The sequence below is a fragment of the Falco rusticolus genome, chromosome 1, assembly GCF_015220075.1.
Source record: "Falco rusticolus isolate bFalRus1 chromosome 1, bFalRus1.pri, whole genome shotgun sequence".
Lineage (NCBI taxonomy): Eukaryota > Metazoa > Chordata > Aves > Falconiformes > Falconidae > Falco > Falco rusticolus.
Window position 1 is genome coordinate 39,225,035 of NC_051187.1, and position 19,223 is coordinate 39,244,257.

Here is a 19,223-nt window from a genome sequence, read left to right on the forward strand (position 1 = left end):
TCTTCCAAGTTACCATGGTATCAGGTTTAAGTATTTCTATGTTTCAATATCATATAATCTGAACTAGCCCTTTTATCAGATGTCAGCATTTTTAAATCCCCATCACCAGCATCCTGTTTCAGCAGCACATCAAGAATCCTCAGGGTCTCTGCAGCATGTTTTCACATGGTGTATACCTGCCCATGTTCTTTGAATATGTTTAATATTATTTTTAAATTATTTAATAATACCCATATGAAGTAGGTGAATATTAAGTTGGTTCCTGTAGGTGCTGTAGAGCTTCATTAAGAAATGTTAATTGAGTTTTGGAGCAATAAGCACTATATTAATGTAAAATATTATCAAATAGCTGTTCAGGGAGTAATTTTGAGGTAGCATACTAGAATCCTGTGCTTTATAATTAACAACTTTTGTTGCATTTTTACGTGTTTTTGAAAGTCCCTTGTAACAACAACATTTCCTCTGCCAGGTTGGCTGAGTCTGTCAAGGGGCTTTTTGAGCTTGGGACGAGTCACCTCACCTAGAGGTTCTGTAGGACAAGGGTCTCCTCAAGCGAGGACATTGATGGGGGGATGGGGAATAAGGCCCCGGCAGGGCAGATCCCGGAGTAATTCCCGAGTGCCCTGGGTCAGTGCCTGAGGGAGCAAGCCAGGTGTCTGGCGACAGAGCCTGGTGGCATTTGAGGTGGCATTATAGTACAGGCAGGTCCCGCGGCTGCCCAGGAGCCCTGCCGTCCCTCCTCCCCGCCGCCCGCGGTACATGCGAGCCCCGCACCGCCACCTGAAAAGCGCTGACCGGCCGGTAACAAACACACGCGGGCGAAACCCACCGCCGAGCGCTGGAGGGAGGGCAGGGCCCCGGGCAGCGGGCGCTACGGGAGGCCCCGGCCCGCCTCAGGGCTGCGCGGCGGGGCCGGCCCGCGTCCCCCGCGCCCGACGGAGGGAGACCTGCGGCCCGCCGGTCTGCGGGCCGCAGGTCTCCCTCCGTCGGGCGCGGGGGACGCGGGCCGGCCGGGGAGCGGAGCTTGAGCCGCGCCACAGCCCCGCCCGCCGCCTCAGGAAGCGCAGGGCTTTAGCGCCCTGCCCGCCGCCGCCATGCATTGTGGGCCGGCAGCAGCAGAGCCAAGATGGCGGCCAGCAGGAGGCTGATGAAGGTAACAGGCAGCGGCGCGCCGGGAAGGGCCGGCGGGCGGGCGGTGGCGGGCACCCTCCTCCGCCCCGGCGCCCCTCCGGGGGCAAGGGGCCGCCTCCCCTGCCGCGGCTCGGTGGGGCGGCTTCCTCCCGTCCCCTCGGCGGCGCTTCGGGTCGGGGCGGCCGGAACGGGAGCAGCCGGCACTTAGGCCGCGGCCGTGAGGGGCCTGGCTGCCTCCCCCGCCGCCGCCCCGCGGCCCGGCAGCCGCCCCGCGGCCCCTGGCCGCCGCCCGGGGCTGGGCGAGCGCGCTCGGCGGGCGCCGCGGGCCGCCCCGGGCCGCTCCTTCGGGGGGCTCCCGCGGTGACTAAGCAAAGAGGAAGGGCCGGGGGGAAGGAAGCGCCGCTGCCGGGACGCCTCGGCCCCCCGCCCGGCGCCGCGCCGGTCCCCGGGGCGCTCGGGGGGTCGTCCCGCAGCCGTGCGGCCCCGGCCCTGCCCGCGGGGAGGGCCCGGCCGGGCGGTGGGTGCGCCCTCCCTACCCCCCCCCCTTCCCCCCCCCCCCCCCCCGCTGGCTGCGGCGGGGCTGCCGCCTCCCCCCGCGCCCTGCCCGCCGGGGAGCCTTCCCCACCCGCCTGGCAGAGAAATCCTCCGGTGTCGTTGTTTCGGGAGCAGCCTCGTCCCTGCGCCAGTTACGGGCTTTATCGCGCTGAAATATGGACCCGGGTTCAGAAGTTTCCCTGCTCGCTGCGGACGCGGTGGTGGTTTGTCCTGGCTGTGTTTGTTTTCCAGCGCGGATCGTGCTTGTAAACTCGGCCTCAGAGGGATTGTAACCAAGTGCAAGTGTAGTTTATTGTAAAATGTTGCTTGCGATTATGTTCCGCTTCATTTTGCTTCAGGAGTAAGGTGGTACTTGGAAAGAAAATGGTATCCGTTGCCCCCGAAGCGTGCAAGTTTATTGTATGTGTTGTATGTTGTTGCTAATTAACATCACAGAGCGTATGCAGTGGGGTTGCCGGGGACGTGCATACACAGTGGTGTAAGATTTAGCCATCTGCGGAATGCTATGGCGATGCCCTACGGTATCTGCGTGCAGAGTGACTGTGACATACAACAATGAACTTGACAGGCTGGTCCTGTGGAACACCGGGCAGAGACCCTGTAACTGTCAGGCGGTGCTTCAGCCTTATTAAAAAACCTGTTCCTGTGGGGTGCAACATAACTGTGCTCTAAGATCTGACAGATGCATGGCCGATTCTGTTAAACCTAATCTTTAATGCCATTCTACAGCTGGTTTCGAGGTTGTGTACCCCTAGTAGGGCTGGGATTTTGCTAGGACATGTAGATGGCAGGTTTTGAAGTTGCATTTCCTTAACTGTGTAGGTACATAATTAACCATTATAACTTGGTTACCTTTGAAGAAACCAATAGCTCAGCAGTGCTTTCATAAGGCTAGTTCTGTTATTTTAAATGTGCTGAGGAGTGATTAAAAATTTAATAGTAGATATATTGTGCGCAGTGTCACTCATATTTTAAATCAGTAGGCATAAACCTTTAATTGTCCTTAGGGATCCTGATGTGATGGCATTAACTTCTTTTGTTTAATTTTTCGATAGCTGTTAAGTTTTGTCACAGCGTTACTATCATGATCAGTATGTCTGTTGCTTTCTAAGGTTCCCCTTAGTTTCAGATAGTAAACAACCATCTTAATTTTGTATTTTGTAAGGCATCTTTTTTTCCCTGTTCTGAAAAAAAATGCATTGTTCAAAAGCACATCACTACTGCTATGGTGGAAAAAAATATATTTCCAATTATTTCTTCTTTTTTAAATGTAAAATAGAACATAAAAAATTGAAAGGCAAGAAAAATTATTAATATCTGCAGTGCCTCTTGCTTCTCAGCCTCCACCCCACCCCCACCCCCCCAGTTCCACTGCACTTCTAAGCATTAGTTAGTACTTTAATCTTTCACTAAAATGCCATAAAAATGGGCTTGACAATGTGACCTTCTTTTCTAGAAAAATGGTATGGCCGTTGCTTCTCGGAGGGAGTGGTATAGGAAGGAAGGAGACATTGATAACTTCCCTCTTATATTTTTGCTTTCAGTTTTTATTGCCAGACATTTGTGGATTGCGCATGTTGCGTGTGGTTTTTATGCCAGTCCAGGAGCTGTGAGGTGCTGTACCACACCACTTGTAAAGGCTGTTAAATAAGCAGCTGCCGTCATGCCTTTCGGAGAGTCAGGTCAGCCAAAACGGCTTTGAGTTTTGCCATTCATCTTGGTAGGAACGAGGTAGAGCTCTTGTACAGATGATGTAATCTGGATTGCTGCAGCATGATGTTTTGAAGGTCCAAACTTGCGTGTGTATCAGCCTAATATCATTGTTTAAGTTCCAGATTCACAGATCCACTTTAAAAAGTCTAATATGGAAGAGTCGGTGGTGTGTCTTTTCTCAGCATTGTAGAGTGATGATAACTAAAGGAAATAGACTTTTTCAGTGTGTCACTCAGTTATATTTAAAATAATTTAGGAAAAGCATTAACTGTGTTTTCTTTGAGCTACATAGAGAGTTTGTCTTCGGTAAGTGAGAATAAACTTTGAACCTTTTATAGGTCACATAAAATAAAGCAATTCCCATTTCCTTAAGGTCTTGCCAACATTTTGTAGTACTGCATTTTTTCTGGACTCCTGTCATGTGTCATAGTTATTCATATTAATCGCAATGGCTTAAAGAGACTGGATGTAGTAAGTTCATAATAACACACTGTCTGCTCGTAGAAAACTGAGGGCATAGTTCCACCTTCCAGGTGGAGATGGGGGTCCTTTCCAGATTGTGGAAGCCATTTGTATCTCCTGTTGGCAAAACTCCTTGTGAAAGAAATATTACAAATTTTGCCATTGTACTTGCACAGTTCAATTTTAAATATGAAGTCAAGTTATAACAAGCCTTATTATCTCAGGGTTTGTTTGAGCAAATCACGTTTCCTGGGCCAAAGACCTTATTTATGGCCTGTTTTTGCAGAGCTTTATACCATCAAATAGTCTTAACTGAAGTTTTCTCTGCTGAGTTACAAAAAAAAGTCAGTGGAGGTGTGCCCTTCCCAGGAGCACACCTAAGTTAGCAAAAATGTGAAATGAACATAGCTAATGAATCATTTTCCAGTGACATCTGAGATGGAGTTTTGATCTATGAGCCACCATTACACCTCTTCAAAGAGCCACAGTTGTCAGATCTTGACTCCTCCTGAAATGTGAGAGGTGGGAATAAAGAAGTCTTTGTCAAGGATATGTTGTTATGGATGATCTCTTACGGTTTAGGGTAAAAACAGACAAATAGGGAGTAATTATATTTAGGGAAGGATCTAGGGCTTCTCTTTTAAGGGAGCTACTTTGCTTCACGACCCTTTCTCGTAAAAAGCAAACTGTCTCCAAACATGTATGATTGGGAACATAGATCTCCAAGAGACATGCCAGGGATTTCAATGAAATGCTTTTCACAGTTGCCACCCACTAATGTAAAACAAGCCGCTCTCCATGCGAGATCCGTAGCTAAGTGCTGTGTGGAGAGGTGGTGGGTAGTCGCAAAGGGAAGGCTATTTCCATGCTGGATAGTCATAGTACTTACTTGGTGGTGTAGTAACGTGTGGTACTGAGATGCACTTGGAGCTGCTCCCTTCCGTGCCAATCTTCGGTTATGGTTGAGCGAAGGTGTCTGTAACATCGGTGCTTTTGTTTCCTGGTTTTTAGGAGTTCAGAAGTATCTTTAGTATTAAATTGAAAATAGAGTTAAAAAGTAAACAACGCTTCACTTCTGAAGTGAGGTACCTAGACAATTATTTTATCTTACTGTTTTTACTCTGCTTCCATAATTGCATAGTCAAACATTTATGCAACTGTTGAACTCCAAGATAAAATACAAACACAAGGCCACACCCAGGTACCTGCTATTGATGGCCTGCAATCCACCGTGTGCCTGTAAACGCCATAGCCCTTCCAAATAGAGGGGTTTTAAACAACTTTGATACTTGAAAAACAATTCTAAATTGATCCAAACACTGGTTCTTAGTAACAGGGGAAATAGGGTTTTGAGCGATGTGTGGTCGTCCTTACGCAGAAGCAAGTTTTCCCTTTTTCAAACTGAGAATTGACAAAATAATTTTTAATCAAATGAAAACACTTTGCCAAAAAGTACAGTTATTCAGTGTATAAAAGACATGTGAGTATACAGGATTAGAACGTTGCAGAGGAAACTTTATTATTAGTTCTTATAGAGCTAGAATCTGCGCTTTTAGTTGGTTTTCTGGGGTTTTTTGGTAAAATTATTTTGTAAGGTGTTTTAATGATTCTCTGTACTGTATGAAATTCAGAAAGTAAAACTGGCCAGTTTCTTATCAGTGTCTTGGAGTCTGTTTAACTGTGTCATGCTTCTTTTAGAGACCGTACATATTAACAAGCAAACATAAATTGTAAACAGTGGGGAATCATGGTTTAGAGTTATTTCAGTAGGCTTTTGTTTTTCTTTGTGCATTTAATAGCATTTCGGGCTCAGCGCAGAACTTACTGTAGTTAGTGTGAATGCTTACCTTTACTCTCCTATTCTTGGATTGTACTCCTACAAGCATTTGTCTTCACTGGCCTGGATTTTTAGAGAAGTCACAAAACTTGAAAGATCCAAGGGCAAAACAGTTGCAGGGTTTTTAAAAGACATAACTACACTTTAAGCTGATAACACTTTTCTCTTTAACTTCAGACATTTAATCTTTGCTTTGGACAGCACAATAGTGAAAAAAATGAAATCCTTATTGATTATATATGAGAGGTAGCACGTACTTTTATGACAACTTCAGCATTATACCTCAAGATCAGGTATCACCTCTGAAACAATGTTTTCTCCATTTCATGTGCCGTGTGTAACACTTTCTCCGAACATACCCAAACTACAAACCACCCATCTCAAGAAAGCCCCCTGAAAATAAGACATTTCTGTTTTACAAATGAGGAAAACAATGCAGCAAGCTCACATGCAAGGGTGATAACAGAGCAGGGAATGAAGGCTGATGGAAGTTCTTGCTGCCATCCTCTAACCTTTAGTTACACTCCTGCTGTGCTCCTTATAATTATGTTACTTGGCAAGATTAAGGGGTGGAGGACAAGAGAAGGAATTAATCTATTTACTGTCTGCCTAGACTCAGGTATTATTTTAAAATACCTGGACTATATCCTTTTACCTCATAAAGTAATTTTTGTCCCTCTGGAGTTGCTCAGGCCCATGTCAAATGCAGTATAAACTTCTAATCTGTGCTATTTAAAAGTATAGCTTATTCACTTTGTTAGCAGTACATTTGTGCGGTAGTTGTGTCTGCCTCTAGCTCTGAGGCAGTCAGAGCTGTATTGTGAGATCTGGCAGTTGTCAGGGAAAAAGCCAAAACAGCCCCCCCTCGCAGCCTTAAATTGTGAGTGGTGAATCTCTCACCACTCCTGGTGCAGTAGACTCAAAAAATGACTTGTGCGTGTAGTATCACATTGCATTTGTGGGGATACATGGGAAAAAAAGCTATTTAGAAATAAGTTTTCCAAATAAGGGATTGATTAATTTGGAGTGACGTAGGAAACCTTAAATACTTCAAGCATAAGAAAATAATTTCTCTTACGCACGTAGTTCAGGCTAGTCCTCTGCTAAGGTGGGCTCGATTCTCCATGACTTTGGCAGCCCTGCCTGCGTGTGAGGGAAAGGATTGCCTGGTTTATCCCCATCTATCCCCTTCTCGGGCTGTCAGTGACTGGCGCAGGAGCGGGGGCAGCAGCAGGAGCACAGGATATAGCCCTGATACACTGTAGTAACTTACCACTTCTTTGCTTTTGAAAGTGAATCCTGCAAAGGCTTCGGGAGTCAGGTTAAAGAGGAAGATGTCCCGAATCATTTTCGGTGAGCTGTTCAGTGGCTTCTAGGCTGTTTGATTCCCTCTCTCATGCACTGGACTTGAGGGAAAATAGGGAGTGGTTTGCGTATTTGTTTTAAAATTTGCTTTCATACAAAGTTTTACAAATTTGTACCGATTTGTGTACTGGATTCTTACATTTCTTTCAGCATCCAATTTCTTAACCTAAATCTAATTATAAAATATGTGTGTTTAACTTTCCAATAATGTGAAGCCATGCTTTTCTAATTTGTTTTATTAGCTTAATAACATACCTGAATTACAGAGTCCTGGTCCTCCCTCTTTCTGCGTCTGGACAGTTGCTCTCTGGGCCAGCAGCAGTGTAACTCCATCAGCTGAACCTGTAATAAAAGCTTCTGCATGGAAGCTGTGCTCCCGCTGGGACATTACGGGGGAGTTTTCTGTCCTATGTGTAATGTTTTTAATATAGTAACTAGAAAATTGTCTAAACCCAGTTTCCTTTCCCTGTTTTAGAGTGAAGGCACTTGTGATGCACGTTTATTCATGTTTAAATACCTGCTGGTTAATTGGCTTATTTTGTTCTCGATGTTTGATGTGTTACGCCTATTGTGGAATGGGATTTACCCCTTTTACATGGTGTGGAGCAGTGGTTTGCCGGGACTTCAAAGCTCTGTAGGTGTAGAGAGTGAGCTACTCAAAACGATGCTTGAGCGAGTTACTCTCCTGACCCCCCTGTGTCAGGGGAGAGTCAGTCTGGTGTCACTCAGACTCACACTGAGCACCCAGAGCCAGCGGTAAGGTGGCTGCGTGCATTTGCCGTTTCAGTGATCGTAAAGGATCTCTTATAGCTGCAATAATAAATGTTATTTTCTTTTGAATATTTTGGTTTGCTCTGCATCCCTATAAATGTGCTTCATGGGATTATTTTTTGTGGGGGTTTTATGTGTTTTCCTACTTTAAGGAAATATGATAATCCTCTTAGCCTTTTTAAAAAAAAAATGCCCAAACTGCCTGTGATATTGTGTGAATCTAGCAGCAGTGGAATCTGGGAATTAATCCACAGGTCTAGACTAAATAGTCAGGCTTAGTGTCATGAACGTTGTGTTGGGCATCATTTCAATATCCAAAACTTCAAGGTTAAACTTCCGCATTCTGAGGATGCTTTTGCTTTCGTAGGTACAGCGGGTGGGAATGTAAATGTTCATCTTCTGATGTGTGGCTGTCATGGGATTTTTGTTTGATGTGCATTTGGAAATGTCCTTTTTTCTTTCGTTTTGCATTTTATCATGATACTAAGTTTATGCAAGAGATTACTGCTAGTATTAAATCTGCCAGTCAGATGCAGAAAGGTTTGATGTAAGATGAACACAGAGAGAGGTAGTTTAGAAAAAAAACAACAAACCTTGGGCAGTACAGGACTTGTACCAGGAAAATTGATCTTTTTTGGGTCTCAGGGTATACTGCCTTTGCTTGTAGCTGGCATTTTTATCATAATAATATACAGTCTAGTTTTGCAAATGCGCTAGGACCCAGGGAAGGACTGTGTGCTGGTGGAGCGCACCAGTGTTGCTGTATAAGCAACATTTTTCCTAACCTATGTAGGCACACAGGCATGTGCTTCAGTTTTGAAAGCACTGGGAAAGTGTTATATTTCACTGTGGATGGCTTGATTTTGAATTAAATTCACTTTAAGATAAAGTGCTGAATTCAACAACAAAGGGCTATAACTATTAAGGGGGAAATGAAAGTGGAACTTTGAGGTGTTTTTTAGGTCTTATGAAATATTCCAGGGAACAGTTGCTACACTAGGGCTTATACATAATTTTAAATATTAAAATGCCCTAATACTTGTTTTGGTGTTACCAGGATGATCGCTAACCGATCAAAAATGGCTCGACTGGTGACTGACTGGTACAGGAAGATACCTCTCTATAGCTGTATCGCTCTTGAACAAGATATCTTAATACATACTGTTAACTTTGAGGTACAAAGCAGATAAAGCTTCTTTAGTTATTAGTCTATATAAGGCTAGTTTGGCTTAGGTATTTTTCTGTGTTTGTATTAAAGATGAACATGCAGCAGTTTGTTAGTTTTCAGTTGAAATAATCGGCCTGTTCAGTGATTTTGTGTTCAAAACTGTTAGAAATAATTCTTCCAAATCACCATTTTTCCTTCAGAAAGGCCCTAAGTTGCGTTTTATTTCTGTGCTTCACAGTTACAATGGTCTGTTACCGAAGGCACTGATTTGCATTTGACATATAAAACATTCTAAAATGCACTTTTTTTAATACTTCTATTTCGTTGTGTCTGTAACAATGTTAATAACAAGGCATCTTTGTATTTTCCTGATGCATTAAAAAGTAAGTTGAGGGGTTTTTTTTATCTCAGATAATTTTACTTTTCACAGGTACAAAATCTTATTTGTGTGGGTGGCCACTGCTAAAGCTTCAAGCCTCTTTAGTATTAAAGAAACCCACGTTGATCTCTAAGCATTTTGAAAAATAAATACGAGTATCTTGCCTGTTATTAATGTACACTTTGCTTTCTTTTCAGGAGCTTGAAGAAATCCGCAAATGTGGAATGAAAAACTTCCGTAATATCCAGGTTGATGAAGCTAATTTATTGACCTGGCAAGGGCTTATTGTTCCTGTGAGTATAGACTGCTCCGTATTCTAATGAGCTTTAAAATAAAATGAGGATCATTTGTTTCTCATAAATCCACAATTCAGTAGTGCCGCTGGTGACCGTTAGATAATTTTTGCACCCTGACAAGAAACTCTTTCCCTATTATAAAACCTGGATTTCAGAGTTGGGGGTTAGTGCAAAAGCTAGTTGTGCACAAACACAGTCTAGGTGTGTACTACAGTATCTTAACCATGCTCTGGGCAGTGAAGTGTGGCTTGGATTTAATTCTTGTCTCTTCTCTTCAGACATCTTGTGTAATCTTGGGCAAATAGTGTAACCTTCCTGTCTTGTTTTATATAGTGTCTTCTGTGTTTTGTTTTAGCAAAGTCTAATAATGTTTGTAGCTGTTTCTCATAACTACTCTGAAGAAAAATCCGTATGTGATTGCAAGGTGGTGTAGAGTTCTCTGGCTGATGCCCACCTGGATGCTCCATAACCGTAGGCCTGGTCCAACATACGGCTGCAGCTGGCGATGGCTTTGGGCTTGGTGGTGGCCCTGGGTTACTTGGGAGAGGTGCTGGGAGGGGGAAGCGAATGAAGTTTGTAATATATGACATGAAGCTTAAAGTACAAAACCTACATCATCATAGGAAAAAACCCTGAGGTATTAAATATTTTGTTTATTCCTTACTAGATTTTTTTTTTAAATCAACAAGATTTTTAGCAATGTTCATACAGAATTACTGGGAAAGATAACTGCTTAGAAGTTTTTTTTGTATGTAATGTATTTTGGTTTTGGGAACAACTGTTAGTTCTTAAGGGTGTTCGCTCAATTGAGAAGGAAATTGAAGATAGCTTGCCAACTTCTCTTCCTGTTCTAAATTGTAAAATAAGGTAGTTTATGTACTGTGTGTTGAACAGGTACACTATCTGTTCGATTTAAACATCGAAACGAGAATATCTGCCCCAGGCTCTTTGTTCTTGACAGATGCTGTTGCTGTACCATGAATTTCATTTCACTTAATCAAAATTGCTTGTTACAGACAAACTTTTGCAAAGCAAAAATATTCCAGGTGAATGTGAGTTGTGTTTGTCACTTGTGTGTCAGTTTCTGTAATTCTGCTTCTCTCCCTTGTCAGTGTCAAAATAAATCTTAACAAATTATTGGAAATCAATTGCTTGAATATTCTGTGGCTTTGGCTATTTAAAACAGTTCTTAAAACTTTGCATACATTTTTCATTCAATTTATTGGTGATTTGTAGTGAAGAACTGTTCTGACTGAGAGTCAAGCAGAAAACTGACATTTTTAAGGCAGGTCAGTTCCTATATCAGTTCACTGAACATCCTCAGAAATTACAGCATGTGATGGAGGCAAGAACAAGTGAGCCGTGGGAGGAGAGGGCGCTAACTGCTTAAGTTGTCACCACCACCAAAAGTTACTTGTTAAACTTCCAAAGCTTTTAGGGTTGCTCGGGTAAAAAGTGATTGGTTTTTTTTTTTTTAAAGCCACTCCAGTTACACTTCCCCTTGGCTGCAGAAATTGTGCTGTATTTCTTAGAAATGCGCAGCACAACCAGACTTCTCCATATGGATGAAACTAAAATTAAGTGTTTTCTGCTGAATAATTATTTCATAGAACCCTCCCCACCCCCAAATATTGGTAAACTTTTTTTAATTTCTGGAGTGGGTTTGATTGCAGGGAATAGTCTGTTTGCTAATGAAGAATGTGTGTGATGATAGTTTACAACTGGAAACTCGCATCATTTGATTCTTGTTCCCAGAGTGTTTGGAAAGGCTTCCTGCCATTGTTACTGTTTTCAGTGCAGAATGGCATTTTCATAAGCTTTAAATGTAGCAAAGGTTTGTTTTTCTTCTGCAGTTAGCATCTGAAGCAGTATCAATAGTCTAACAGGTTTTCTAAATGAGGCTCTGGGCACCTTTTTCTGTTTCAGCATGAAGAACTACTTTGCTTACTTCACGGTTCTTTCATCGTGCTCCTTCAAAAATGATCTGGTACGAGTGGGTGCTAAAACTGCATACAAATTCAGAATGTTCACTGCGTCTGCTGATGAGAACATCTATCTTTAGTACCAATGAATGCTCAGCAGATTTTTGTGTAGTCAGCACAAAAACATTCTCGGAACATGTAGGGAAATCTGACAAATCAAATTGCTTTGCTGTTCATCCCACTATGTTGTGAGACATGTAAAATAACTAGGTTTAGAGAAACCAATTTCCCTTGTCAGGTGTCCTGTTGGTATCTTGGAAAGGGCTTACAACATCTTTTGAAATACAAAGTTGGGAATAAAACTACTTATTAGCGAGTCTGGAGTAAATGCGATCGGATGCTTTCTAACCAGTAGCAACGTCAGCCACGCTGAGGACAATGGTAATCTGCTTTTTCCAGGGTGAATACAAATGTCAAGGTGGTATTGCCTCTCTCTTACCAGATAGGTTGAGATAGTTCCTGGCACAGCCATGGCAGTGTGTGTTGGAAGCAAGTGCCTTTAAAAGAGGTTGTTTGATAGGTCAAAGTCAGGAGCATGCTTTTTCTTAACTGTATCCATTAGAGTACGCCAGATTCTTGACATTCTGCCTTCTCGTTGCAGGACAATCCTCCATATGATAAAGGAGCCTTCAGAATCGAAATCAACTTCCCGGCAGAATATCCATTCAAACCTCCTAAGATTACATTTAAAACAAAGATCTATCACCCTAACATCGATGAAAAGGGGCAGGTTTGTCTGCCAGTAATTAGTGCTGAAAACTGGAAGCCAGCAACCAAAACTGACCAAGGTAGGACACCATGTGGAGAAAAAACTGGATACCAAGAAACTTTGTATTGTGTTTAAATTTACAGCTAATAGTGTTTCAGCTTGTCAGCTGGTCACTGCTCTTATATTTGTTGTCATAAGGTTTGTGTCATGAATTGCGCATTGTAAGCACAATGTGCAACTCTTTTGGAATCTCATTTTGTTGTTGGAATGTAAAGTAATGATGCTGACGTGTGGCATTTCCACCTCCAGGAAACCACAAAACTCTTCATGCCTGCAGAGTTTATTCAGGTAGTTGTCCTCGACATACCTAACAATTCTGGTGGTAGTTTGCGTTGCTTTTTAAACAGTGACTTTATAATCCAGAGGTGTTCAGTACTTCCTGGATGTTGGAAAGAAAGGGTCTAAGTCCTCAGGGCTTTGCGTATTGTATAGTCTCTGCCATGTGTTTGGTGGTTTGAACATATGGTTTGAAATATCTAGGGAGTCATAAACAAAACCTGAAATTGTAACAAATTAACTCTTAGTTCCAAAAAGATTACTGCTGTGAGGCTTACTGCATAGGTGTCTTTGGATAAGAATTTAAACATTTTAAGGAAAAAAGTTTCATCAGGCTCTGTGGCAGAGTGTGATCTGAGCTGGCTTTTATTGTTGTTGTTGCTTCTATTAGCTGTTGGGGTGAGAATTTCGTGTTTTCTGACAGGTAATGATTAATAATGATTAGTTTGATATTAAGCATATATTATTGCACATACAGAAAGAGCAAAATTTTGTTTCCTTGCAAAAACTGTGTATTTTTTCATAATTCTGATTCAGATTTTGAGGAGCAGTTCAGTTCAGTGCAAGAGCTTCAGTGGCACTGAAGTGTCTTGCTCTGTAGGAGGAAGTATTTCTTCTTCCGAACTCCTAAGTTTTTTTCACTTGAGCTGTGTTCCTGATAGTAAACAGCGCTGCACTCAAGGTCTGTGTACTTCTGTATGCTACCAAAACTACTTACAGTTTGCATGATCTTGCCCCAGAGATAAAACAGGAAAATTCCTGTAGTAGATTCAGAAAAATCAAGCAGTTGAATGTTGGGGAAAGTAGAGGTGGCAGCAAAAAGAACCTGTTCAATAGCTCAACAAAGATCTTATGATTTGTTGTTGATCTATCCCAGATTATCAGGGACAAAGATGCTTGGGAAAGGTGAAATGGAAACAATGTGTAGAGGGTTTCTGTTAACACCTTAGCAGCTGGCTTAATCTTACGAGCCTTTTCTAGTTACGTAAAGGAACGACATGTCTCTACCTAGCTTGAAATGCAAGTTGGCGTTAGTTGGAGCTATTGAAGCAATTGTTTTCATGCAGGAAGTAGCGTCTCCCTGAGAAGTAGCAATCCCCTCTTTATCTGAGACAGTGAGTAACAACTATGCTAAAATCAGATTTTGGAACAAACCCTGGGTACCAAAATACTGCAAATCTCTCAGTTTCTGCTGTTCTGTGGTCTTGTCTTTTAAGCCTTTCTTCAAGAAGTTTTTTTAGCGCTGGTGTCTGTTGTTACTACATCATTGCATGAACCTGCAACAGTGTAATTATGGCCCTGCTTAAGTGTAGATTTCTTTTTCTCCAGAGCTCTTCTGCGCTGAAAGATAAACCACTCTGTTTGCTGCTTGGGCCTTTTGCAAGGGAATAATGCAACATTATTAGTACAGCATCAAAGTGATTGGCTTTGATCAGTCAGGTGTCAGGAAAGTGGGGAGATTACGTTTAGCAAAAATTAACTCACCTTTCACTTACTAAATGTGGATCGTACTGCTGTACTTTTTCCTAATTTATGCTTAATGTTAAAACAGACTGTTGCAACAGTATCATTTTAAAATGCTAGGATATTGAGGCAACTCCTGTTATGATGATCCTAATTTTTTCCAGCTTGTGTTAAATAACCTTAATAAGACAGTGATGCTTTCTGTGTAGTGTTTTTAGCGTGTTTTACTGGGTGAAAAGGGACTGTCACAGGCAGCACTGATGCTGCCTTCATAAGCAGTCTTTAATATGATGACAGTTGTCATAAGTCCAGGATTGTTGAGTTACTGTGAAGTAAGCAAATAACAATTCTACATTCCTTGGATAATCTGTTGCAGTTTAAACTCTGATTTGCAGTAGGAAATGTTCTTTAGCAAAATAGTGAGAGCAGTAATCCTCTGAATTTTGAGTATTTGTTCTGTGTTCCCCATTCCTATCAGGTAAGGGTGGAGAAGTGTGAGCAGGAAAAGACTGGTATTCTAGCATCTAATGGAGTGATAAGTATTGTAAGGACTAACATTGCAAAACTAGGGAGAATCCCATTGAACTGCTGAGTGGCAGTTTGAGAACAAACAAGTGACTTTGTCCAACATGCAGCCAACTTGTGGAACTCCTGCTGCTGGGCGGTTTAGTGTTGGTGTTCCAGGGAGTTCAGGAGGTGGCAGCTGAATCGTGTGCAATGCATGAAGGTAGCAGAGATTTGTTACACTTGCTTTAAATACTCCTGAGGTGTGTTACTCGGACAGAACATTACTGATACTGTCATACAGAGAAATGCTCTTTCTGTGTCCCTGCGTTCCGCAGCCTTGCCCAGTTACACGTACACCTTTTGGTGGATGGGTATGAGACCTCCTGACTGGTGTGACCTGTCTCGCTCTAAATGGACGTGAGAATGCATATGAGGAAAATGTAACAATAAATGGCACTGTGGTATGGGAGGCTCGCTGCACAAATGTCAAGTACAGTTCAGTTATTTTAAGAATGACATTTCCTTTGAAGCAATAGGGGAATGTTGATGAGATGGCTGTAAACGGTGTGGTGAAAAGCATCTTGCAGTCCTTTTCTGTTTGTTTTCCCAGTGTATTTCTACTAGTAGATGTATTTGGCAGTTTAGTCTAAAGGGAAAATTTGTCTGCTGTTCATAGGGGAGGTGAGAGTCAGAAAAATAAAGCTGGTTCCCACAAGCAGGCCCAGGTACAACTGCATTATTGTGACAGGTGTCAGGGGAAAAAATTATGATGGAAATTCCATCTTTACCCAGCCCCTTTTAGACCAACTTGTCTGTGAAACATAGTTTCTTCCTTAGCCATAGGAGAGCTTTTCAGCTAGGATGCCAGTTACACGGGAAATAATTTGTAGTGTGTTTTGGTCTATTCAAGTTGATTTTGTTTACAAATACCGATTTTCTGGTGTTCATTCAGAGTCATTGAACTAAATCTTGGCATATTGCTATAGCTTATTCATGCTCTGCTTTTTGAAAAGACCCTAGATTTATGGGGGTGTATTTAAATGCAGTTAAAGCTCTTTTCTTACTGGGGAATTTTGCTTACATTTTGACTTTTAGAAATTAACCATCTTAGTCTCTGACAGTATTTATACTTCTTTTGACAGTAATCCAGTCCCTCATAGCACTGGTGAATGATCCACAGCCCGAGCATCCCCTTCGGGCTGACCTAGCTGAAGAATACTCTAAGGACCGTAAAAAATTCTGTAAGAACGCTGAAGAGTTTACAAAGAAATATGGTGAAAAGCGACCAGTGGACTAAAATCTGACACAGTTGATGTCAGCAACGTATGATAGAAGATCGGAGCAGTGCATTTGAGACACCCCGTAAAGCAGGACTCTATGGAAAATTGACAAGTGCCACCTTTCGGTGTTAACTTGTGGCTGTTACTAACTTTCTACAGTTTTCTTAATCAAAAGTGGGCTAGGTAACCTGTAAAGAAAGGATTAAAATTTAAGATGTTCTAGTTCTGCTTTCTTTGTTTAAAAATCACTGCTTCAATATACTTTAAAGTATGCTGTTTTCTTTTTCTTGTCAGAATTTATCAAAAATATCTTAGACTTATATTCTGCCCTTAAATTGAAAAGGTTGTGGCTGTCATTTCTTATTTTTCCTTGCAGTTCCCACTATCTTGAGTTCATTTAATTCTTCGCTGAACTTTATCCCCCTCCCCAAACTGATGTCTTAGAAAAAATATCCCAGTTCTGGCAGAAAATGATTGAGTGTTTGGCAGTTTTGTTTACTTTTCTTAAATGTTGCACTGTGCTTTGTGGGACTTGTTGCAAGTTCCCCTTCAGTTTGTAACATAATAAACAAAAATCAAACAAACCTCACAAAAACAATCACAAATAATGTCCAGGTCTTATGTAAATCTGGCTGATGTTACCACAAAATGTTTATTAAACGGGCAAACTCAAGTTTTTGTGTGCGTCATTGAATTAAAATGTGGCTTATGTCCTGCTTTTGGAAAACTGGAAAAAAAATTCTGCAGCAGATGAGTAGTGGAATGTGATTACAAACTACTTTCACTTCTATTTCTAGTAGCTGTGCAGAGTAACTAGGGAAACGTGCACAGAACAACATTGCAGCCATTCAGTGTTTCAGAAACTGGGGACCAAGAGGTACCAAAGTGATAAACTGCTTTTTGAGTTAAAAATTGGTATATTGGAAATGTTAATTTTTAATTCAGATGCTAAATCTGACAGCACTGCTAGTAGTCTTAGAACATTTTTTCCATCAGAATGCATAACAAACATCTGTGTTTTATGGGATGGCACTTGTGCCTCTTCCCAGCCCGATTGCTGTACAGTTCTTACTGAAAATGTTGTGAGAATAGGATTAAGCAATAAGCTGTAATGGAGTGCCCTTCGCTGCTACTGTTCCTGTGTTAAAAACACATGGGTTAGATGATTTAATGAGTACTTCAAGTATCATTCTAACTTAATCAGGCAGAGCTCTTTTCCCGTTGCTCCAGGGCACACCTACGCATGCTGAAGGAAGCCCTTTCTGTTCAGAATTGAGCATCCTTTACTGTGTCTGTTGCTTTTCTCCTGACTGCCTGTCTTTTTTTTCCCCAGTGTAAAGTGCAATCATAAGCTCCAGTCAAACTGCCATACAGTCAAACTGCCGCCTCTTCCCTGCCTGTTGAACTTGGGTATGTTACTGAGCAAACATTTATCTCCAGAAATCCATAGGTATCTGGGAGCACATATCACTTTGATGTCCAGGAAGCCAAGTTAGAAAATCCCTCGCACCCAGATGGTTGTCTGTACTCCTGAATTCAGTTTTAATACAGCCTCTGCCTTTGCAACCTTTCAGAACTAGTGTGTCAAGCAGTAGGTTTCTCTTCGTTTTAATGTCTTGTGTATTTGCTATTTCTTCATTCATCCGTCACATCTGGCTTTCATTTCTGATTTAGTGTAAACAATGACAGCCCAGTACCTCACCTCTGTTGAAACGAAATTTTTTTATAAGTTAGGGAGCTAAGAAATTTTATGTTTAAGTGTTCTCAGACAGATTCTTTGGCAGGTATATAAAGCTAAACCACATTCACCTTATTTACGGAAACTTGCATTTCCTAAGTGTTTTCAGGCTTGTGAGAGCACTGCCTATTACCAAATTTTCACATCTTTGTGTCTTCATTTGCAGAAAGTTGGTACTGATTTTGTTTCATTCACGCTCACTCGGATTCATAATAAAATAATGCCAAATTATCTGTCAAACTGAAGTGTGTAACTTCTGCATCACATGAGTCACTGTCTTTTGATCATGTCTTTTGGCATGGGAACTTGCCATTCTCTAAATTTTATTTAAAACAAAACCGTAGCACTAGTTTACTGCCCTCATTACTACTAAATAGTATACCTTCTGGTTGTAAGCCTCTCAGGACAAAGACTGCATTTGTCTGAATTGGTGTGACTTGGATGCTGTTGAAAGGGAACTGGAAGGGCTGTGTCATTCAAGGAACTCCAGTCCGTTCATACAGGCCCATGGCAGTGCTATTCCCGCTGTTCCAATTTCATCTGCAAAGGTCACGTAGAAGACAGATGTTGCTATCAGTTCTCTTGGTGTGTTCTTCATAGTTCAATTTCTAAACTACAAGATGTGTAACCTAAGTGATGGCTTTTGTTTGTAGGCAGCCTTCTGAGAAAAGACAGAGATAAATACTGTACTGTACAGGTGAAGTCTGAGGAGAAAAAAAAAAAAAATCAAGTACCAAGTCCTATGTTAACTCAGGAAATCAAGCTCTTGTTCTCTCCGGTTCCCTAAGCCATGCTGAACTCTAAACGTGCAGTTTAATACCCAAAATAAAAACAACGTACTGGTGAAACTACACCCAGGAGTACTGGTATAGGCTTTCTGCAATTCCATTCTGCTACCCTAATAAAAATTGCTCTCAAAGGCTTTGTGGCATGGTTTTATTTTCAGAGAGATTTGGGGGTTAGAATTTTCTTAAGTATCCTGGTGCAGTGGCATTTGCAGGTAGCAGTATGAGTGTGCTTCTAATTTGAACTCTGTGTTGTCTTTAAAGCTCTTGCAGAACCACTGAGAAACTTCCTTATCTCCTTCTGTTCTATACAATTGGAAGGTTCCCCGTTTAGAAGTCTTTTAGTAGTTCTTTATATGTTTCTCCATTTAAAATTCCCTTGTGTTTAAAAGAAAATTCGGGGGTTAATGCTGTTCATTTAAAAATACGGAATTGGCAAAATATTTCTCTTTGTTGTTCACAATATACAACTCGGTGTTTTCAGTGTGCCACTGGCAGACCACGCATACAACAGTCGACAGGCGTGTGATGAGGATCCTGATGGCTGTGATCAGAGCAAATGGATCGGTTAAGAATACGGAGCAATTTAAATGTTAAAAATAAGTATAAAACAAAATCCATCAACATATGGTCGCATTACATAAAAAGCTGAGATCTGTATTGAACCACTGGAGCTGCCGTCCGGCTCCTCGCAGCGCCGTCGGCACTAGGTGGCGCTCACGGCTCGAGTGCGCTCGGGAGCTGC

General features: G+C 41.9%; 1 protein-coding gene and 1 long non-coding RNA gene across 6 annotated transcripts; one reads left to right on the forward strand and one right to left on the reverse strand.

The window, feature by feature from the left end:
• The first annotated feature begins 1,024 nt into the window (after positions 1–1,024).
• UBE2L3 (ubiquitin conjugating enzyme E2 L3) lies at positions 1,025–18,612 on the forward strand. 3 transcript variants are annotated; one of them, XM_037375390.1, is made up of 6 exons: positions 1,522–1,889; positions 6,992–7,051; positions 8,892–9,009; positions 9,579–9,674; positions 12,261–12,447; positions 15,818–18,612. In XM_037375390.1, exons 3-6 carry the CDS (start codon positions 8,893–8,895, stop codon positions 15,970–15,972), a joined length of 555 nt encoding a protein of 184 aa, XP_037231287.1. In that variant the 5' UTR covers positions 1,522–1,889; positions 6,992–7,051; position 8,892; the 3' UTR covers positions 15,973–18,612. The 3 variants fall into 3 exon arrangements, with proteins under 3 accessions (XP_037231305.1, XP_037231287.1, XP_037231297.1); XM_037375408.1 differs by lacking the exons at positions 1,522–1,889; positions 6,992–7,051; positions 8,892–9,009 and adding an exon at positions 1,025–1,153; XM_037375400.1 differs by lacking the exons at positions 6,992–7,051; positions 8,892–9,009 and having other exon boundaries at positions 1,827–1,889.
• Positions 2,866–12,254, reverse strand: LOC119142452. 3 transcript variants are annotated; one of them, XR_005102283.1, is made up of 4 exons: positions 12,099–12,254; positions 10,132–10,227; positions 7,319–7,405; positions 2,866–7,104 (listed from the first exon to the last, which is right to left on the reverse strand). It is a non-coding gene; the product is annotated as an uncharacterized LOC119142452 (long non-coding RNA). The 3 variants fall into 3 exon arrangements; XR_005102279.1 differs by having other exon boundaries at positions 2,866–4,369; positions 4,751–7,104; positions 10,132–12,254; XR_005102277.1 differs by having other exon boundaries at positions 10,132–12,254.
• Positions 18,613–19,223: the final 611 nt, after the last annotated feature.